This window comes from Tachypleus tridentatus, chromosome 11, assembly GCF_004210375.1.
Source record: "Tachypleus tridentatus isolate NWPU-2018 chromosome 11, ASM421037v1, whole genome shotgun sequence".
NCBI lineage: Eukaryota > Metazoa > Arthropoda > Merostomata > Xiphosura > Limulidae > Tachypleus > Tachypleus tridentatus.
The window spans coordinates 22,861,815-22,877,117 of record NC_134835.1 but is presented as its reverse complement, the minus strand read 5'-3'; the positions used below and the strand labels follow the sequence as shown (position 1 = coordinate 22,877,117).

The window sequence follows — 15,303 nt, the reverse complement described above, 5'->3', positions numbered from 1 at the left end:
CTGACCAGTTGAATAAGACCTAACGTGCCGAAGTCCGTAAAATCATCAAACTAGTCGGAGAAGTTGTTTTAACCTTTATAAGAAATAACAATTTATATGAAGCTTATGAATTCCTTGTTTTTTAATTTTTTTTGTTAAATAAGCAAAATTTAAAGGTATATTCAAGCTAGTGTTAAGACAAGCAATATTACATCTTTGTATGTAAAAAATAAATGACCAGAGTAATATACAGTGGAACCCTTCTAAAGCAGTCACCTTCGGGACTAGGACAAACTGGCCTGATTAGAGGTTTCCACTGCACATATTAGGGATTATGTAAACAAAAGAGGGACTGTGATTGAATGACCACTTTCAAGGGGTGACCGAATCTGAGGGGTGGCCGCTTAGGGGTTTTACTGTATTACATTAGGGGACAATGTATTGTTTTAGCCGAGGTAAAATAATAAACTGAGTGTTCTGAACTTCTTTAAGTAAATAAATATATCGTGGTTACAATATTCTTGAAACTAAACAGTGAAGAAAAACTCAAATTATGTTCTCAAAATGTGTCAGACACTATTTGCTCTATTCTTAGATTCTATAAGAAACAATGTCTTTAAACCGAAATTTCTTATGACTATGTAACTATAGAACCTCAGGAAGTTAATGAATTTTCATTTGGGCAGGTAAATGTATCAACGTAACTTCGGACTTTTTTGTGTGATTTCAATTGATTGAGTATTTTTTTTTCTTTGAATATTCACACCCTAACCACCAAGGAAATTCAGCTATTTAAAGAACTAAATATTTATGTTGTCGTCGTCGAACGTCTCAGGTAGCAGAGTGGAACATTTTAAATAATAATATATTGCTATTAACCTCCCCTTCTCGTGGCTTAGCGGTATGTCAGCGATCTTGCAACGTTACAAACCGTGTTTTAACACTCGTGGTGGGCAGCACACAGAGAACCAAGCTTTGTGTTGAGCACGAAAACCCAGTATCACTCTGGTTCAGTCAAACACGATAAACACTGTATTACTCATAAATCAATTGTTTAACATTTTGAATTTTTAAAATACAATTTGATATTTATATATTTATATATTTCGGTGTTATTTAATTATAGAGAGCATACAGAATTTGGTCAAAACGGAACACATCGGGTGACAATATCACAATAAAGTCTTAATTTCTTGCAGTGAACAAGTCAGTAAAAGTGGAAACTTATAGCTTTCCTTTATAAACTATACAACATTCTACAAGAACAGTTAGTTACACTTCATTTATATCTAATGGTGTTTTAACTACCAGAGTTTTAGTATGTGTAACTTCAGAAACAAAAGTAAGATATGTGTTATGACGATAATGCTGTTTGAGAATATTCTACTCTCGTTCTAAGACTAGCACTGACCTTATTACGACAAGACTCAGGTACAGTTAGATAATAACTTTCGTTATTTCGTGTGTTTTCTCCTCCTTCCTCCACGTGCCCCGGCATGGCCAGGTGACTAAAACACTCGACTCGTAATCCGAGGGTCGCGGGTTCGAATCCGGTCGCATCAAAGACATTCACCCCTTTAGCCGTGGAGGCGTTATAATGTTATGGTCAATCCCACTCTTCGTTGGTAAAAGAGTAGCCCAAGAGTTGGCGGGTGGGTGGTGATGACTAGCTGCCTTCCCTCTAGTCTTACACTGTTAAATTAGGGACGCTAGCGCAGATAGCCCTTGAATAGCTTTGCGCGAAATTCAAAACGAACAGATACTTTCTGTTTGCTAACCATGTTTGTTTACTGCAGGATATTTCCACACATCATTCTTGTTCATAATAGCCACAAGAATAGATATAGATGACAATTTACCTTGTTTAGTGTTATGCTTTAGTGAGTTGATTTGTTTGTTTGCTCTTAAATAACAAGCTGTACAATGAGCTATCATCAGTATGCTCATTGTGGGTATATAAAAACCAGTTTTTAGCATTATAAGCCCTTAGACGTACCTCTGAGTTCTCTCTCCCCCTCTGAGAGAGCGGAAGGTTTACGGACTTACATGATTAAATTCTGGGCTCGATTCCCTGCGCAGGACACTGTAGACAGCCCAATGCGGCTTTAATCTGAAGCAAACAATCAACCCAGTTACGACTGAAGCACAAGGGGACTCTGTCGAGTTGACTTGGCACGACATTTTTCTAAATATATGTTTTTATAAGAAATTTAAGGAATATAAATCCGTTCATGAATATGTATGTATAGAGATAGTGTGTTAATCACTCTTTAATAGAATAATTTGCACAAACTAAAACACTTAGGTGTCGCCTTATATGCGAGTCGTCGCGCAAAGAGTGACGTGTTTAGTGTGGTATGTATAGGCTAAACCACAGTACTTCGACACGGGTAACTTATATCTACATAGATTTAAATAAAAATCCTTTCTGAAGAGAAGTTTCCATATCGGTGACGTTGCTAAACAATGGAGAAACAAACATGCCTTTCTTCAGTAAAGAAGAAAAGCTCGTAAAACACGAAATTCAAAGAGTTCTGATGCCAATCAGGAGCCACGCTCCCATCCTCAAAATAAAAAAAACTCTCTAATTCAACAAGTTATTGTAATGTCTCCTTGTAACGTCATTTTAAAAATAAATAAACCACGACAATGATACGGATTTGAAATTGACGTATCTTTGGTCAGTTTAATCGTGTTTTTTTTTAGAACCGGAAGTCCGAGTACAGGGTGTAAACTTTTACTTTTCGTGATGTATGGTCTAAAATTAATTCAATTCGCCATTCATTTCTCAGAAACCTGTCACTATAAACAATAATACGTAATAAGGACCATTAGTGTTCGACTTCAGTCATTATACATGTATAATTTTAAACAAACTGGTCATGTGGTTATGTACAATCGAAAGTCATGACAAACAACGTACTGAACGTCCGAAAAATTGAGCAATCTTACCTTCCTTTCTTTAAAGATAAATTCCACAACTATACCACAGAATTAAACTTTTTTACACTTATCATAAATCAATGTTATTATTATAATAAACGCATGATTTGTATTTTTACAGTTCTAATATAGGACCCGGCATAGCCAAGCGTGTTATGGCATGCGACTCGTAATCTGAGGATCGCGGGTTCGCATTCCCGTCGCGCCAAACATGCTCGCCCTTTTAGCCGTGGGGGCGTTATCATGTGACACTCAATCCCACTATTCGTTGGTAAAAGAGTAACCCACGAGCTGGCGGTGGGTGGTGATGACTAGCTGCCTTTCCTCTAGTCTTACACTGCTAAATTAGGGACGTCTAGCGCAGATAGCCCTTGAGTAGCTTTGCTCGAAATTAAAAACAAACAAACATAAAGATAGTGTATTTTAATCAAATGATCAGTAAACACAAGAAACATACCTGTTACAGGCTTTAGTTTTGTGTGAAATAAACGAAACACTTTCACACATTAATTTGTAATTTATAAATTAATTCTTTTATTTACTTTTTTCCATTTATTTTCATCTTACCATCGACTGAAGGAAGTTTTAGGGCTCATTATAAAGCTGAATAAGACATAAAAAACTTAGGAGTTTTTCTTCTGAAGATCACAAACGATGAGTGATTACATTCTGTGTCAGGTATTACGTGACTGAGAAGAATGATCTTAATGAAGGCGTACACTAAATGTTTGTTGACCAAAAACAGAGCGATTAGATTACTTTAATCAATAAACAGATTCGCACATACACAAAGAAGACAACGTATTAGACATTGGAAATTTAAGTGACAAACAAGACAAGATATTAGACAAACTTTACAAACGTAAAGTGCGACAAGACCGTGAGTTATAAACTTACGGATTTTGGTGGATAAGTTAAGGATGGCTGGCGCAGATAGCCTTCAAGTAGCTTTGCGCGAAATTCGAAACAAACCAAACCTATAAGAGGTTCGAAAGCTAGCATACAAAATAATTTTAACGTAGAGAAAAGTCCGTTCGTGTATAATTCGACATATGAATTTAATTACGTCATGAGTCTTTTTGTTACTCATAGAAAAGTTCCCACTCTTCGAGCGAATGGAAAAACATAAATATTTTTTACTACACTTCAATAAATTATGCTGATGTTTAGATATCGTACTCAGACATCGATTTGATACTTGTATTTGACATCAAATACAAATTGTGCCACAGTCTGAAATTGAATTGGATTTCTTAAAAAGAATACATAAATAAATTTATTTTGTAAAAAAAAGAATTATTTAAAATAAAAAGCCAAATATCTTACACCTGTCATATCTATCAACGTTCTGATATTTAGAGATGAGCAAATGGGTGGAAAACGAAACTTTTCTCCCTGTGCGTTACTAGGTAAATATCTTAAGCATGTATTGGGTGGTCTAAGTTTCGACTTTAGAGGAATTTATGCTAATTGTACCATATTTATTGGCAGAATTGCTTTTAAAACCTATGGTAATGTTCATTAAAACATGCTCCTTGAAGAATGTTTTTCACGATCGAACAGAAACAGACAAATGTGAAATGTAATAAGTGCAGTTCTAGCATGTCACATATTTACCGAATTTAGTGTGCGTCAAACCATCTGCGAGATTTCCTACAATTTATACAGAATCATTATTACACAGAGATGTTGTTTGTTTTTTTTTAAATACTGAGGCATTTACTTAAGTGTAGCTGCTGTATGTAGTTTATAATTAAATCTAGTTCGAAACTCAAACAAAACAAGTACGTTGTTTGTGATAGTGTATTATTATTAGAAACAGTTTTAAAGTATTGATAATAAATAAACAAAATTTAAGAGAATAACATTGTTTTTTTCTTTGAAACTACATAGTGGGCTAACTGTGTTCTGTCAACCACGGGTATCGAAACCTGGATTCTAGCGTTTTAAGTCCGTTGTGCCATTCGGGGGAGTGTGTGGAGAAAAGGCGAATATTTTCTTAAACCAAGGATGTTAAACGTAGTAAAACGTCACAGATAAAACTGGCTACCGAGTGATTTTTACTGCATATTTAGTTTACTTGGTTATTTCAGATATGAAATGGAAGAATATAAAGCAACTTAGTTTATTTTAAAAGATAACCCAAATATAATGGGTTAAGCATTTAATTTGGACCATATTAAGAATAAACACACACACACGAACAAATATTATATTGCCCCTCACCAGTAGCTCAACAGTAATCCTGAAGGTTTATAACTTTAAAAACGTGGATTTCGATACCCTTGGTTGTTACAGCACATATAGCCCATTGTGCAATTATGCATATAACAACAAATAAACGAATTACTACACCATAAGTCAGACTATAGATGTCAGGACTGGCGGAGTTTAGGCTAAAGATATGTTTCTTTCTCTGTTTTAACACAACGCTATATAAAAGGTTCTGTCTACCACATGGAATCGAACCCTGGATTTTAGCGTTGTAGGTCTTTAAAAGTACTACTAACCTGGCAGGGGATTGGCTAAAATCTTGGAACAAGTGCACTGTAAAGATGACGCTACATTCAGTATATAAACAGGTTCATTCATCTCTGTGGACCATAAATATAATCTTTAAGTTAAAAAAAATTAGTTTTTATTCGGGTTTTTTCCTCGAAGACACTTTATTGATATAACAACACATATAATTTCATATTATGAGACTTGGTCAAGTCTGTCGACGAACGACTGAATACATTTTCTTTCGTGCTCCAAACTTAATTAAATAATATTATTTTGTCATATTTACTGGTATATTTTGAAACTGTATAAAGGGTAATAACAGTCTGAAAACTGTAGTTCAGTAATTTTCAGCATTCTCACACAGTTAATATCGAAAACATGTATCGTGTACCTACAAACTGCCACGAATTTTCTCGTAACTAGCGACATCTATTAACAAGACAATATATTACTCTAGATGAACTAGAAGTATCATGGCTCATATGAATAAAAAAACCAATAACCCGAACGCTTTCGAAAGGTAAATCTTTCTTTTTCAGAGGCAAAAGACCCAGGAGAGGGACAATCGGTATGGGTAAAAGACCCAAGAAAGAAATGATCGATGTGGATAAAGGACTCAAGAAAGGAATGACCAGTATGGGTAAAAGACCCAAGAAAGGAATGAGCGATATGGGTAAAAGACTCAAGAAAGAAATGACCGGTTTGGGTATAAGACCCAAGGAAGAAATGATCGACGTGGGTAAAAGACCCAAAGAAATGGTCGGTATTGGTAAAGACTCAAGAAATGACTGATCGTTACTTCAGGATGTTTGGTTTGGTTTGTTTTGAATTTCGCGCGAAGCTACACGAGGGATATCTGCACTAGTCGTCCATAATTTAACAGTGTAACCGCCAACTCTTGGGGTGCTCTTTTACCAACGAATAGTGGGATTGACCGTCACATTATAACGTTCTCACAGCTGAAAGGGCGAGCATGTTTGGTGCGACGGGGATTTGAACCCGTGACCCTCAGTTTACAAATCGAGTTCCTTAACCACCTGGCCACTTAAGGACATTGTTAACGTCGGGGTTAAACTAAACCATCTGGACTGACCTTAAGTCATAGATTTATTTGTTTGTCACAAACCGTGTTTCTTTAGAGAACAAATATATGAAAGCAAGGAAAAAAAAGGCATTATTTTTATCCTTTGTTATGTCATTTTAACATAATATACTGAAATTCACGGTGTTGGATAAATCATTTTACTGTTCTTTGACTTTCTCACAAAACACCAACACAGTCTCATAACTATACATACGATTTTAAAGGCAATCGATTATTTATTCACTTAATTAATAAAACGGTTTAAAAAAAGTTTACGTTTACAAAAAAAATATTTTATCAAGGATTGTGCATTTATTTTTATTTACTGGTCCTTTATAGTTTTAAGATGGCGTACATATTTTCTTAACTGCTCAAAGAAGTGGAGCTCGAAAATACACTATTAAGTAACATAAAAATACGTTAAATACGTTTGAATAAATAAATGTTAGCTGTGAAAGTTAGGTACGTCTCATATGCCCCTCAGCAGCTCAGCGGTATGTCTGCGGACTTACACGCTAAAATCTGGGTTTCGATACCCATGGTGAGCAGAGCACAAATAGCCCATTGTGTAGCTTTGTGCTTAATTCACAAACAACAACTCTTAAATATGGCCGAGCTTGGCGTAATGTTTATAATTATTTATTCCTGTCCGTTTTAGCAGAAGCGTGCTCTACTGCAGTGGAAAGCAACGTTTTTTTGATCGCGGGTCAGTTATATAACTTGTTGATAGATTTATTAACGTACAGAGTTAGTGATGGTCGTATAATTCTTAATACCAGTACGTGTATTTAAATGTCTGTGTTTATTTACATACAATAAATAAAAGTAATAGTTTGACTAACTTTTCCCTAAGAATAATCTAAACATTTCTGTAGCCATGACGCATTCATTAATAACTTAGTTCTTCTCACACAGCCGAGGAATGTGAACTGAGCAATGATTGTGCCCTCATGGGTTGCAATGGGTGAAACCAACTTTTGGTGAGTTAGCCAATCACTTGCGGGACAAAGTTTGCCAACCACTGCTCTACTGTTTGACAACGTACTATAACAATAAAGGTGCAGATGAAATCCCACTATACTATAACAGTAGTCCAATTGTTGGCGTTGTATGTGATGGCAAGTTACATTATCTCTAATTTTTGAACTCAAAATCAGGATAGCACTTGCGTGGCTTTTCACTGATGTACGAAACTAAACAAAACCAGATTACAAATCACCACATCCAATCGTATTCTACGTACGTTATACTTGACTGGAGAGTATTACCGTTATTACAAAGTATCAACATGGTGATTGTAAGCTAATTTTACAGCATTTATAAACTTAGCAATTAGAAATAGAATTCCAAATGAATAACTCAAGAAATAGGGTTTCGATACCCGTGGTGGACAGAGCACAGATAGCTCATTGTGTAGCTTTTGTCGCTTCATTATAAGCAAAGAAAGAAATACGAGGGCCGGCATGGCCAAGCGTGTTAAGGCGTGCGACTCGTAATCTGAGGGTCGCGGGTTCGCATCCGGTCGCGCCAAACATGATCGCCCTTTCAGCCGTGGGGTCGTTATAATGTTACGGTCAATCCCACAATTCGTTGGTAAAGAGTAGCCCAAGAGGTTGGCGGTGGGTGGTGATGACTAGCTGCCTTCCCTCTAGACTTACACTACTAAATTAGGGACGGCTAGCACAGATAGCCCATGTGTAGCTTTGTGCGAAATTCAAAACAAACAAATAAACGAAAAAACGAATGCCCAGTTTTAGCTACTTAGAAATTCAGTTTCTTGTGAAAACGGTCAATCTTCCTGCACTAATGTAATGTAATGTAATGCACTCCTCTTGTTTGTAAGTTTCGGGACTATTATTTCAAAAATTATGTTCTATCCTAATCAATCAGTCTTCCAAAATTTTAATTTGAAATACTTTTTTGACGTTGAAATAAGTTAAAACTGCCAAAATATCTTTCAAACCAGCTGGTTAAGCTTCTACAACCAGTATTTAACTAGAATCACGTTATCTACCCTAAGTTAGCGCAGATTCCAAAAATTATTTATCCGTCGCTTTGGGCCCCCTAGTGGCAAGACGGTAAGTCTGCAGAATTATAATGCTATAAACCGTGTTTCGATTCCCGTTGTGAGCAGAGCACAGACAGCCTATTTTATTGCTTTGTACTTAAAACAAACGAACCGTTCTTTCGGATTTTCAAAACGACTATACTTAGCCCTAGTGTTAAAATTACTAAAAATTTAAACCAACCCTGTTCTTCATGAACAGGTTATGGTTGGGTTTCGTTATTTAGTTGCGATCTCCAGAAATTATATTTGTTGCTAAAACAACAAGGCGTATCTGCATTAGACACGAGTCCTGTTTAATATTCACACGTTTTCTCTCTACGTGCATTTGACACGAGTCCTGTTTAATATTCACACGTTTTTTTGTCTACATGCATTAGACACGACTCATGTTAAATATTCACACGTTTTCTGTCTACGCGCATTTGACACGAGTCATGTTTAATATTCACACGTTTTTTGTCTACGTGCATTTGACACGAGTCATGTTTAATATTCACACGTTTCGTTTTTTGGAATTATTTCGATTGTTGAATCGATTTTATTGTTTTCGGGCCCCGTTAGTACAGCAGTAACTCTAGGGATTTACAACGCTAAAATCAGCGGTTCGATTCCCCTATGTGGGCTCAGTAGATAGCCCGATGTGGCTTTGCTGTAAGAAAACAAACACTTATTGTTTTCTTTCACGATGTGTAAATCTTTTATACATCAGTAAATATTTAAAGTTTAAACAAAGAAAATAATAACAGTATTTTTTTTTTTTTTTTTACTTTTCTGTTTGCTGACATAAAGAAAGAAGATTATGTTACGACTAGTAGTAAAATCTAACGAACGTCAAACTCATGGAATGGATGTACAAATTTATCAAAGATACAGGTTGTATGTTGTTATTAGTGTCACGAGCATATTGTTATTTAGGTTCTTACCGGTGGTTTGTTATTATTTGCGTCCGAGCTCGTGCATCAAAATTAAATGTGTGATAGCTAATTGATGACGGCCCGGCATGGACAAGTGTGTTAAGGCGTTTGACTCGTAATCTGAGGGTCGTGGGTTCGAATCCCGGTCGCACAAAACATGCTCGCCCTCCCAGCCGTGGGGGCGTTATAATGTGACGGTCAATCCCACTATTCGTTGGTAAAAGAGTAGTTCAAGATTTGGCAGTGGGTGGCGATGACTAGCTGCCTTCCCTCTAGTCTTACACTGCTAAATTAGGGACGGCTAGCGCAGATAGCTCTCGAGTAACTCTGCGCGAAATTCAAAAAAGGAAAAAACTATTTCATGTCTTTTCTTGATTAAATCTTTGTGTGCAGTACAATTATCGGCCATTAACTCGTGCAGCTTAAATAAAATGAAAGAGAAATACCTTTTGAAAGGACATTTTATTTTTGTACCTTAATTTTGAACCAATAAGAAATTATTTATTTTTAATCACATTGACGAGTCCCTCCCAAGTAGCACAGAAATAAGACTACCAACTCATGACGCTAAAACCCAGTTTCGATACCCGTAGTTGTTACAACACAGAGGATAGCCAATTGTACACGATCATTCTATAACGTAGCAAGAAGCGTTGTTGTTTTGAAATATCGCACAAAGCTACTCGAGTGCTAGCCGTCCCTAATTTAGCAGTGTAAGACTAGAGGGAAGGCAGCTAGTCATCACCACCCACCGCCAACTCTTGGGCTACTCTTTTACCAACGAATAGTGGGATTGACCGTTACTTTATAAAGCCCCCACGGCTGGGAAGGCGAGCATGTTTGGCGCGACGCGGATGCGAACCCGCGACCCTCAGATTACGAGTCGCACGCCTTAACGCTTGGCCAGCCAGAAGCGTGTTATATAATGCTCACATTGTTGTCTCCGAGTTTTATCAGCTTCTTTCACTTTTAATTATGTTACTGGAAGATTTTACAAGATGCAATGAATACAAACGCCAATAAACTCTTAACGACACGGGAATTGTATCGAAAAGGTATACGAAGTTATATTACAGTGAAGTCAACTTAATGACCAACAAAATCTGTATTGTCTGTTTTGTATTTAAATTTCGCGCAAAGCTACATGAGAGCTATCTGCGCTAGCCGTCCCTAATTTAGCAACGTTAGACCAGACGTAAGTAATTAAGAAATTACCGAATAAGTTTTCACAGTAAATTAACAAACGATTCTAGTAATATTCTAGTGAGCTTATAAGGCTAAATATTTGGGTTCGACTCTTGCGGCAGATAAAGCCCAGATAGCAATTTATGCAGCTTTACGTTAACATTCGCTCACTCACAATGTGTCATTTTGTCACTATTAAAAAACATAATTACTTTGATTGTGAACAATCTGACTGACTACTTTAATCTAAATGTTAGTCGACAAACGGTTGGGTAATTTCACGCTTATGACACAGAAAGTATACATTATTGTTATTTTATGTATTACCTGATTTATTTAAATGTGTTTCTATGAACTGTTTTTTTTCGTCAAAGTTAAATTAACTCAATCGTGCTAAATGTCACGTGCAGTTTTGTTTAAGTTGTTAAAGCGTTGGCTAAGTACTTTTACTTCGCTCACATTAAACAGAAATCCATTTCAGAACCGTTAGACGAGAAATACGTATACGAACAGCTTCCATCGCATCCTACGAAAAAAAACAAACAAAACATTATCCGCCCTCAGAAAGAGATGGCAAAGTAATAAATTCCAATGTACCTGTACACATAAATAAAATAGTATAATAAAGTAGCGCGTGGGTGTAGTAAAATAATGATGTTTTCATCCAATTGTAGCTAATTACTTGATCACGTGCGCTTTGTGTTTATAATCCACTTTGAGGTCACAAACTCAACAGATATTTCTCCATCTTTGTAAATAAAAGTATCTCGAGTTACGCAATTTAACGTTTCACTAATTTTTTAATTGTAAAAAATCTTCGTATTGAAAAATAAGTGTTTAATGAAAATAAATTAACATTGAAGACAAGTTATTATCAGCAAACTGGTTTTCAATTGACACAAGTATTTCGCTATTCACAAAAAGCCTTCATTAGAAGATTGTTCGTAATAGTATGCAAAAACGACTCGTTTGGGTTGAGAAAATATTTTACGTAAAAGAACGAACAACGTTTTGAACTTCTTCGGTCATCGTCAGGTTCATAAAGAAAGAAAGAGGTAACTGACCGGAAGCTGACCACATGTTTGGAAGGGGTTGTGTAACTGAGTGTCAGGGGCCCGGCATGGCCTAGCGCGTTAAGGCGTGCGCTTCGTAATCTGAGGAGCGCGGGTTCGCGCCCGAGTCGCGCCAAACATGCTCGCACTCCCAGCCGTGGGGCGTTATAATGTGACGGTCAATCCCACTATTCGTTGGTAAAAGAGTAACCCAAGAGTTGGCGGTGGGTGGTGATGACTAGCTGCCTTCCCTTTAGTCTTACACTGCTAAATTAGGGACGGCTAGCACAGATAGCCCTCGAGTAGCTTTGTGCGAAATTCCAAAAAACAAACTGAGTGTCAGAATATAGAGGGCGGTGTTAGATGTTTGAATATATAATTTTATTTTATTATATTAATATAGGTATAAAGGCGTTCCTTTATATTGGTTTATTTTGGGTTTAAGTTGTTGTATAAGTAAGGCTTCTTTAATTTTGCCTTTGTTTATGTTTGTTTCTTTATTTAGTATTTGAGTGTTTTCTATGGTTATGTTGTGTTTATTTGACTTGCAGTGTTCGAAAACGTGTGAAGGTGACTTTTTATGTTCTTTGAATCTGGTTTCCATTTTCTACTTGTTTCTCAATATAGAAGTCGTGGCAGTTATCACATTGTATTTTATAAATAATGTTGGTGTGGTGTTTGTTAGTGTAGTTTTTACATAGTATAGACCTTAGCTTTGTGCCTGGTTTTGAATAAATTTGGTATTAACTGGAATGTCATATTTTGTTACTAGTTTTTGCCAAATGTTGGTTATTTGTTTACTGATGTCGGGAATATATGGTATGCAGCAGTATATGGTTTCGTGATTTGTTGATTCGTGAGATATATTTACTTTAGTTGGTTAATTTTGCTTTCTGTCTAGGTGTGTGCGTATAATGTTTTCTACGGTTTGTGGAGGAAACTTATTGATGTTGATGAAGTATTGTTTTATTTTGTCTAATTCATCGTTAATTTTACCTGGTGAGCATAGTTTTATGGCTGTGTTTATTTGGTTTCTTAGTATGCTGAGTTTTTGTTTTGTTTCATGTGCTGAGTCCCAAGGAATGTATAGTCCAGTATGGGTGATTTTTCGGTAATTTCTGTTTTAAATTGTGTGTTGGTTTTTGTAATTTTGAGGTTAAGAAATGATATTTGATTGCTTTCTTCCTGTTCACATGTGAAGTTAATGTTGGGATGTATAGAGTTAATGTGATTGAAACAATTGTGTGTTCTGTAGATATGAATCCCACAATTTTGTCATCTACATATCTGTACCAGTATAGTGATGGACGTAATGCTGTGTTAATTGCTTGTGTTTCAACTTGTGTCATAAAAATAGCAGCAAGAACTAGTGATACTGGGTTGCCCATCCTTAGGCCATTTTGTATATAGTTGTGGTTGTTGAACATGAAGTTTGTCTTTATTGTGGTGAATTCTATGAGGTTTGGGGATGCCGTATATTTGTGGTGTACGTAACCTCATAAACCAGATTGTCCATTACGACCAATAATGTCCACATATGAATCGTTTAATTACAATCTTGGTAAATACATAGCATGGGCATTCTCCAAATATGTAACATCAGCCAGCTCATTCATCAAAGACTCTTTTAATTTCAAGTCTAATCTAAATCAATTTAATCATAAAGCCTTAATGGCCAGTTTCGATGTTATATCCCTCTTTACAGAAGTTCCAACCACTGAAGCCTGCAAGATAGCCTTAGAACTCTATATCCGAGACCCTAACCCAACTATAGACATCACTGTTCGTAATAGTAAATAAACAACCGTAATACAGTTAATATGGTTATAAACATCTTTATCTTTGAACTGCATATGTAAATCGTTTGTATTTCGTGCACAGTTTCATTTTTGTTAGGACTATTTACATAACTTTACTGTGCTCTTCCTATCGCTGGAAGTAAGAATCTAAATTCATTCTTTATGAAGTTAACCCGTTCTTATGTACAAAAAGAGAAAATTTGGACAATTTTACAACAAATCATCACTATAGAAACTACCTGTCCACCTTGATGAGAACAGCTCGATTGTAATTTCGTTTTATATAATGTCTTAGTGTGTGTGTTTTCTTATAGCAAAGCCACATCGGGCTATCTGCTGAGTACACCGAGGGGAATTGAATCCCCGATTTTAACTTTGTAAATCCATAGACTTACCGCTGTATCAGCGGGGTGGCACGGCATGGCTAGATGAGTTAAAGCTTTCGACTCGTCATTTAAGGGTCACGGGTTCGAATCCCCGTCGCACCAAACATGTTCGCCCTTTCAGCCGTGGGGTCGTTATAATATGACTGTCAATCCCACTATTCATTGGTAAAAAGAGTAGCCCATGAGTTGGCGGTGGGTGGCGATGGCTAGCTGCCTTACTTCTAGTCTTACACTACTAAATTAGGGGCGGCTAGCGCAGATAACCCTCGTGTAGCTTCGCGCGAAATTCAAACAAACAGACCTTTCTCTTAAACGTATCTTTAAACTGTTTTTTTACAAATTACTTAGAATTATTTGGGGCAAGCTCGTGTGGCTCGTAGTGGTCCTGGTGAAATTCGCAAAAGTTTCAGAAGTTGAAGAATAGTTCAATATCCAAATTGGAACAGTATTTTATAGTCTCATTGAAAGTTGAACCAATAAACTTAGTATTATTTGTCAGTGAACAAGAATTCAGGTTATTTATGCTACCTGAAACGCCACCTTACGGACGACCGTTTGTGCTACTACTTGCTAGTCGTGACGTTCATATTTCATTTAAAATTTAGAAAAAGTGAAAAATTTTCTATAGAAGGAATTTTTGTTTGGAGAGTTCTGCACGGAAAAATGTTCTGGTTGTGCTTTTTAGCCATACGTAACCCATTGCATTAAAATGATCCAGAGCTCGTAATGTTCAGTTAATTTACAGTTATAAACTGTAATGTTTTTACACACTAAACGTGATACCGATTACTGAACTTACAAGAGTTTTTACGAATTTCATTTTGTCAGTAGCACATTTAAAAATTACATCAATGAAGATACAATCAAACCCTCACGTACAGCCCTGGTGAAAATCCTGTTCTCGTTGTGAGGAAAGTAATTTTCTTTAATATTGTGTTCTTTTATAAATAAATGGATGTTGCGCTTTGCGTAGTTATTTTTAAATTGTCTGAATTTTGACCACCCAAGTGCGTGATATTCTTTATGGATTTGTGTTTATGATAACACTCAATAGATGGCGAAAGTTGTGCACAATAATTTTTTTTCTATGAATTATTGCTGCAACATATCTAAGGTGAGAAGAAACTGGTAAGTAAACAGCTAAACTAACACACGAGAAAGGTGTGTGTGTTTCTCACAGCAGAGCCACAGCGGGCTATTTGCTGAGTTCACCCATGGAAACTGAACCGCTGCTTTTAGCGTTGTAAATCTGTAGACTTACCGCTGTATTAGCGGAGGGCGAATAGAAATGAACCTGCAAAGTAAATAACTGAATTAATCCTATAAAAGGTGCAATCTTGCTTTTCGCAACAAATTAACCCAATATTAATCATTTTAGATAATATGTT

General features: G+C 36.3%; 1 protein-coding gene across 1 annotated transcript in view; it reads left to right on the top strand.

Annotated features, from left to right (window-relative positions):
• Positions 1-5,997: 5,997 nt before the first annotated feature.
• LOC143231315 (atrial natriuretic peptide receptor 3-like) overlaps positions 5,998-15,303 on the top strand; it is a 77,311-nt gene continuing 68,005 nt past the window's right edge. The window contains exon 1 of the mRNA XM_076465865.1: positions 5,998-6,196. Coding sequence (XP_076321980.1) covers positions 5,998-6,196 — 199 coding nt within the window. The remainder of the gene's footprint in view (positions 6,197-15,303) is intronic.